We start from the raw sequence: 1,717 nt of genomic DNA, 5'->3' as shown, positions 1-1,717 counted from the left end.
GCGTCCCAGCCCAGAAGGGTGCCCAGTGCGGCCTCCGCCAGCTCTTGCCCAGACAGAATGTGACCCTCCCGTCTCGAAGAGGCACTGAATCGCTCGGGGCCACTGCCAGGCAGTTCCCAACTCGGCAGCTCACTCTCCGTTCCAGATCACTGTGTACGACCAAGAAAATTTCCAGGGCAAGAGGATGGAGTTCACTTCGGCCTGCCCAAACATCATGGAGTGCGGCTTTGACAACATCCGCTCCCTGAAGGTGGAGTGTGGCGCGTGAGTACCCAGCTGCCAGGGGCGGGGATGCTTTCCCAGGTGGGCTGGTAGGGCGAGGGGTGCCTGAGCACGAAGCGGGGCTGGCTTGTCCTTGCTCTGCTCAGCTAGGGGAAGCCAGGCACAGGGGATCCTACGGGTTGAGCAGCCAACCCTGGGCACCGCTGACCCCAGGCAGAGCGGCAACGCCTTTGGCATCACCCAAAACTGCCTCCCGCAGCTGGGGAGCAGCCAGGTTTGGAGCTCCCTGGTGCCCTGCAGGGGTGCAGTGGAGATCAGTGCTTTAGTGAGCAGCTCTCGAGCTCAGTCTGGTCCCCACCTCACAAAGCACCGTGCCTAGAGAACCACCTTTCTTGCCCCAGGGCCCAGCCCTGCTCTGCCCTGTGCTTTCCCCGCACCGTGCAGCTCCCCAGGGCCTGAGCAGAGCCTTCCCGCAGCCTGCGCTGGGCTCTCCTGGTCGCTGAGGGGTAGGGAGCAGAGCCGAGCTTCTCCCTGCGTGTGGGAATCTTCCCCGGCACAGGCAAGACATCTCCTGAGCTGCTCCGAGACACCGTGTGTAAGGAGCGGTCCCCACGGCAAGCATCCCGCTGGGGCCGGGGAAGCAGACAAGATAGATTTGCGATGCTATATTTAGGATTTGCAATGCTAATGGGATTACCGCGGCATGCCTGCTCGCGCCGTAAGCAGATCACTGCTCCAGTCGACGCGTTCCTAATCAGGAGGGTCACCTTGCATGGGGAGAGACCGGCTGCGGGACAGGGCTCAGTTTGGGTCAGTGGAAAGAGATCCTCAACCCCTCCTCCAGCTCGGTGTGCCCCTCGGCACCTGGTGCACCCCATAAGGCAGGGATCTGGAGGGTGCGTGACCTGTGTCACCATCCTGCCAGCCCCCAGCCACAGCTCTGCCCCTGCCTCAGCTGCGGCTGTCTTGTCCTGTCCCCCGTAAGGGGATGTTCCCACGAGAAGCCCTCACCCTGGGCACAGGCAGGATCTCATATGGGCAGCATCAGAGCTTGCAAAACATGTCCTACAGGGTGAAGGGATCCCCCTCACCCTTCCGTGTTTGTTTTCAGCCAAAAGGACCCAAAACCGGGAAAGATAACAGGTCGCTGCCCTGCCCAGAGCCAGATGGGTTCTGCTCGGTTTGAGCATTAGGAATTGAGGTCTTGCCAGCTGTGCCAGATTGTAATTGGGAAACGAGCAAGAAACGAGACCTTTGGGAGAGAAGGGCAGCCGAGGGTGCCCTGTGGCATCCTAACGCGATGCTGATCTGTGTAAATAACCACAGAGCGTTAGAGCAAAGCGAGCCGCCCTCGCAGCTGGGCCCCTTGAGGGGGATGCCAGCGCTGCAACCTCCCAGGCACGGTTACACATCCAGCGCCGCTTCCTTTCCTCCGGGACTTGTGGGCAGAGGCCAGACCCCAACCTCCTCCTCGCACCTACACCCGTGCCCCGGT

The 1,717-nt window shown here is 61.4% G+C and overlaps 1 protein-coding gene across 1 annotated transcript in view; it reads left to right on the top strand.

Moving 5' to 3' along the window:
- Positions 1 to 1,717, top strand: part of CRYBA1 (crystallin, beta A1) — a 10,761-nt gene that overhangs the window by 838 nt on the left and 8,206 nt on the right. Inside the window, exons 2-3 of the mRNA XM_009868277.1 lie at positions 146 to 264; positions 436 to 496. Coding sequence (XP_009866579.1) covers positions 146 to 264; positions 436 to 496 — 180 coding nt within the window. The remainder of the gene's footprint in view (positions 1 to 145; positions 265 to 435; positions 497 to 1,717) is intronic.

The sequence above is a fragment of the Apaloderma vittatum genome, unplaced genomic scaffold, assembly GCF_000703405.1.
Source record: "Apaloderma vittatum isolate BGI_N311 unplaced genomic scaffold, ASM70340v1 scaffold10614, whole genome shotgun sequence".
NCBI lineage: Eukaryota > Metazoa > Chordata > Aves > Trogoniformes > Trogonidae > Apaloderma > Apaloderma vittatum.
Note: the sequence above shows the minus strand (reverse complement) of the source record. Positions and strands in the feature narration are given on the sequence as shown.